Source organism: Corvus brachyrhynchos, unplaced genomic scaffold, assembly GCF_000691975.1.
Source record: "Corvus brachyrhynchos isolate BGI_N302 unplaced genomic scaffold, ASM69197v1 scaffold85, whole genome shotgun sequence".
In the NCBI taxonomy this organism is placed as follows: domain Eukaryota; kingdom Metazoa; phylum Chordata; class Aves; order Passeriformes; family Corvidae; genus Corvus; species Corvus brachyrhynchos.
In genome coordinates this window covers 1,047,452-1,052,374 of record NW_008238634.1, presented here as the reverse complement: position 1 = coordinate 1,052,374, position 4,923 = coordinate 1,047,452, and the positions used below count along the sequence as shown (strand labels likewise).

At 63.8% G+C, this 4,923-nt stretch overlaps 1 protein-coding gene across 1 annotated transcript in view; it reads right to left on the bottom strand.

The window, feature by feature from the left end:
* Positions 1-1,819: 1,819 nt before the first annotated feature.
* Positions 1,820-4,923, bottom strand: part of SIGLEC1 (sialic acid binding Ig like lectin 1) — an 18,311-nt gene continuing 15,207 nt past the window's right edge. The window contains exons 19-24 of the mRNA XM_017737378.1: positions 4,855-4,916; positions 4,511-4,765; positions 3,316-3,606; positions 2,940-3,039; positions 2,454-2,523; positions 1,820-2,064 (exon numbers count right to left, since the gene is read on the bottom strand). Of these exons, the coding sequence (XP_017592867.1) occupies positions 2,044-2,064; positions 2,454-2,523; positions 2,940-3,039; positions 3,316-3,606; positions 4,511-4,765; positions 4,855-4,916 (799 nt within the window). The 3' untranslated portion in view covers positions 1,820-2,043. The remainder of the gene's footprint in view (positions 2,065-2,453; positions 2,524-2,939; positions 3,040-3,315; positions 3,607-4,510; positions 4,766-4,854; positions 4,917-4,923) is intronic.

The following is a 4,923-nucleotide window of genomic DNA, read 5'->3' as shown; positions in this document are numbered from 1 at the left end:
ACACCCTGCGCACGGGTCAAAGCAGCCGGCCACCCCAATCCCTGCAGCCTTGGCACGGGTTAGAGCAGCCGGGTACCCCAATTCCTGCAGCCCTGGCACGGGTTAAAGCAGCCGGGTACCCCAATTCCTGCAGCCCTGGCACGGGTTAAAGCAGCCGGGTACCCCAATCCCTGCCGCCCTGGCACGGGTTAGAGCAGCCAGGCACCCCAATCCCTGTTCCCCACTTCTCCGTGGTGTTCCTACAACCCTGGCACGGGTTAAAGCAGCCAGGCACCCCAATCCCTGCCGCCCTGGCACGGGTTAAAGCAGCCAGGCACCCCAATCCCTGCTCCCCACTTCTCCGTGGTGTTCCTACAACCCTGGCACGGGTTAAACCATCCAGGCACCCCAAGATCTGGTCCCAGTCTCTCCCGGGAGTTCCTGCAGCCCTGGCACGGGTTAAAGCAGCCAGGCACCCCAATCCCTGCTCCAGGCTGCTCTCAGCCTCTCCCGGGCCTTCTGGCGGTCCTGGCACGGGTTAAAGCAGCAGGGCACCCCAATTCCTGTTCCTGCTGGGCACCCCAATCCCTGCTCCCAACTTTTCCGGGCTGTTCCTGCAGCTCTGGCACGGGTTAGGGCACCCAGGCACCCCAATCCCCGCTCGCTGCTCCCCACCTTTCCCAGCCCCTCTGGAGAGGTTTAGGATCGCCGGAGCAAAGCCTCGGCTCTGCCCCATCCCAGCCTGTCCCCATTGCTCTAGGTTGGATGGAGACCCTATAACCGGTGAGATCAACCCCAAACCCCTCTCCCTGAGCCTCCCAGCACCGGGATCCCCCCCTGGAATCTCTCCCAGCTCCCTCTGTGGGCTCGGCAGCCCCCAACATCCACCCCGATCCCGCTCCACGGGGGATCCAGGCTGGAATTCCTGAACTCCAGGCCGGGAAAGCGGGAGGAGGAGGGGCGGGATCGGCGCCGGGGGCTCGGAGGGCGCAGGTGGCCGAGGAGGACGCGGGGTGGTGGCGCTGGGGGTGGCAGCTCGGGAGCAGGGGGTCCTTGGAAAGGTGACTCCCAGCCTGAGGGAGGGAGCGGCAGGGGCACCTTTGTCACCAGCCGGACGCAGGTGACAAAGTTTGACCCCGCTGCCCCTCGATGCTCGCAGGGATCGCGGCGAGGAGGCGGCGCTGGGATGGGGGGAGGGTTGGTGACACCGCCCTGTCACCACCACGCTGTCACCAACCAGCCTGGCAGCACGCTGTCACCACCCTGCCACCTTGCTGGTGACCCTGCCACCACCCTGCCGGCCGTGCTGGACAGGGGACGGGGATGGGACTGGGACTGGGAATGGGGATGTGGATGGGTAAAGAGATGGAGATGGGGACGAGGACCAGGACAGGGGATGGGGACAGGGATTAGGACAGGGACAAGGGCAGGAATGGTGACAGGGACGGGACAGTGACAGGGAGGGGGACAAGAACAGTGACAAAGATGGGGACAGCCCAGCATCCTGCTCTGGCAGCGGAACGGGCGGAGAAAGGGGATTAAAAACCCACAGGAGCCCCCAACCCCAAAGCCCCCCCATTCCCGGGAAGCTCCATCTCCGTATTCCAAAGCCCCATCCCCGCAGCCGAGGCAGTGTCCAGTTGCAAGGTGGCCGCAGAGTGACCTCTAATGGCAACAGGGACACGGCCAGAGGGGACACGGCCCAGCTGCCACTGGCCCCAGCCCCAGATCCCCTCATCCCGGGCATCGAGGGGACACGGGTGGCCTGGAGACCCCTCTGTTCCCGTCTCCAAGGGGACACCAGGATGGATGGCAGGGAAAAGGGACAGGGGCACGGTGGTGACAAACAGGATGTTCCCAGCACCGGGAGGTTTGATTTTACTGTTTTCCCGGGATTTCCCAGCTCGGAGCTGTCACCGGTGCCTGGCACGTGAGGTGGTGGTGGTGACCAGAATCCATCAGGAAGGGACGAGGGGCTGGAATGGGGCTGGGGGAATCCCTGGATCCAGCCAGGATTGGGAAATTCCAGTGGCACAGCTGGTCTGGGATCCAAGAGCTGCCAGGTCAAGATGCTCCATCCACCTGGAAAAGGTTGGGGGTGGCTGGGGACACCCTGTCCATGGCTGGGGACACCCTGTCCATGGCTGGGGACACCCTGCCCGTGACTGGGACACTCCATGGGGACTGAGGAGCATCCCTGGAGGGGTCAGCATCCATCTGTGCCATGGAAACCCTTTGGAATGAGGCTGGGACAGGGATTTGGGTTCCCCAGGAGGCTCTGCCCCTCCTGTCCCTTCATCACCTCCAGCCACAGCTGTGGTGGCACCATGGGGCAGCCGGGCTGGGCTGGATCCTGGATCCACATCCCATTCCCACACCACAGATTCCCGGAAGGGACCCCCTGGCAGCTCAGGGGACGCCAGAGCTGGCCCCACTGATGTCCCCAGCGCTGTCCCCACCGAGGTCCCCAGCTGTGGCAGCTCCTGTTTGCTCCTCAGCTCCAGGGTGTCCTCGGCACCGGACCAGCTCCGGAACTTCCTGATCCTGGAAGGGAGCACGGGGAGCTGCCAGGGGCTGGCTCAGCCCTGGGGCCAGGTGCCACCACCCCGGGGTCCTTGTGACAATGCCAGGGTCACTGTCCCACCACCCTGACATCCCTGTCCTACGACTCTGGGGTCCCTGTCCTGATGCCAGAGTCCCTTGTCCCCTGACCCCGGGGGTCCCTGTCCCACCCCGGCGTCCCTGTCCCGACACCAAGGTCCTTGTCCTGATGCCGGGGTCTCTCTCCCCTGACCGCGGGGTCCCTGTGCCACCCCAGATCCCCATCTCCCCACCTCAGAATCCCTGTCCCCACACAAAGGTCCCTGTCCCCCCACCCCAGAGTCCCTGTCCCTTGACCCCGGGGTCCCTGTGTCATCTTGGGGTCCCTGTCCCCCCACCCCACCCCTCCAGGACATCACCTGGGCCACACCTTCACGGCCAGCAGGGCCACGATGACTACGGCCATGATGGCCATGAGCAGCCAGGCCAGGATGGTGAAGGTCCGCAGGTGGCTGAGAGCTGTGGACAGAGCGGGGTCAGTGCCCGTGGGGACACCCCCAGACCTCGGGGTGTCCCCCAAAAGGGGTGAAGGGGACACTGGGGTGCCAGTCAAAGTGGATGACACCCTTTGGCACCCTGGCAAGGTGGGTGTCCCCCGGGGACAGGCCCCAAGCCACCTCCTCCCTCAATTTGGACCCTCCAGCGCCATCCCATTCCATTTCCCGCTTCCAGGGATGGGGTTTTTTTTGGGTGGGGGGATTCCCATGGACCTGCAGAGGGTCCGGCCCCACTCACTGTGGACATCGAAGTCGGCGCTGGCCGTGGTGTTGCCCAGGGCGTTGGTGGCCACGCAGATGTAGCGTCCCCCAGCCCCTGTCCCCACCAGCTCCACGCGCAGGGCGTTGTGCGAGGGGATGGCCCGGACCCCCGGGGTGGCAGCGGGGGACAGGCTGGTGGCCAGGAGGTGGCCCTGGTGGTACAGGGCCAGCGAGGAGGGTGGGTGACTGTCGGCCGTGCACAACACGATGGCCCCGCGCCCGCTGCGGTTCTCCAGGAAGGTGCTCACGGAGACGGCCCGGGGAGGGTCTGTGAGGGGACAGGGAGGGTGGCAGTGGGACAGGGAGAGTGGGACGGCCCCCAGCTGGCCTAGGTGGCCACCAAAAGTGGTTTAAAGCATCCCTGGATCTGTCCCATCCTGCTCATCGCAGGGCTGGGGGATGCAAACCCTCTCCAGTCCTTGTTTCAGCACCCCAAAGCTGGAGAATCCCCCCGACTTGGAGCTTCTTGGCTCCAAATCTGACTGTAGAGGGGCCAATCCTATAAAAACCCCAAATCCCCTTTCCCCAGTCGCCAAGGGGATTCCTAACTCATCCCTTCTCCATCCTGGACCATCTTCGCATCCTCTCCAGCCCTTTGCTCCCAAACCCAGCTGGAAAATCCTTCAACTTGGAGCTTTTTGGATCCAAATCCAACTTTTGAGGGTCCAATCCCAGAAAAAATCCCGAAGTCCCCTTCCCCAAAGCTTCCTAACGCATCCCTCCTCCATCCCAGATTATCCAGGGCTGGAGGCTTCACACCTTCTCCAGTTCTTTGGTCCCACTCCCAGCTGGAAAATCCCCCAACTTGGAGCTTTTTGGATCCAAATCCAACTTCTGAAGGGTCAATCCTAAAAAAAACCCCAAATCCCCTTCCTTGGGTCACCAAGAGCTTCCTAACTCATCCCTTCTCCATCCTGGATCATCCCCAACCCATGCATCCCCGTGCTGGTGGCTTCCCACGCTCCCCAGCCCCTCGTTCCACACCCAACCGGAGAATTCCTCAGTTTTGGAGCATTTTGGCTCCAAATCCAACTAAAAAAAGAACCGAAATCCCCAAAGGGAGAGGAGCAGGGCAGGAGGAGGAAACGCGGAGGTGACACAAGTGGCACGGGCTGGGGACACCCAGCGTGTCCTGGGCTTTGTCCTGCTTGGTGACACCGGAGGACACTCACAGAGGACACTGAGGCTGACGGGGACGGAGGTGGCCGTGCCCCACGTCCCGCTGGCCTGGCACTGGTAGGAGCCGGCATCGGCACTGGACACGTGGCCAAGGATGAAGGAGCCGGATGGTCCCTCCCGAAGCCACCGCCCATCCCGGTACCACGTGTAGTTGACACCTTTGTCCCCCCACGCGGTGGCCAAACAGCTCACGGTGGCCTTGGTGCCCTCGGCGACTTCCTGCGAGGGCTCCACCGTCACCGTGACCCCTGAGAAGGGACATTGGGGACTCAAGGAATGCTCCCAGAGCGCCGTTCCCATTGGGATAACCCCAGCTGGGCACTCGGGGACACCTCACCTCTCACGTCCAGCCGCAGGGACGCGGCCGCCGTGCCGCGGCTGGTGGGGGGCGCGGCACAGGGGGAGC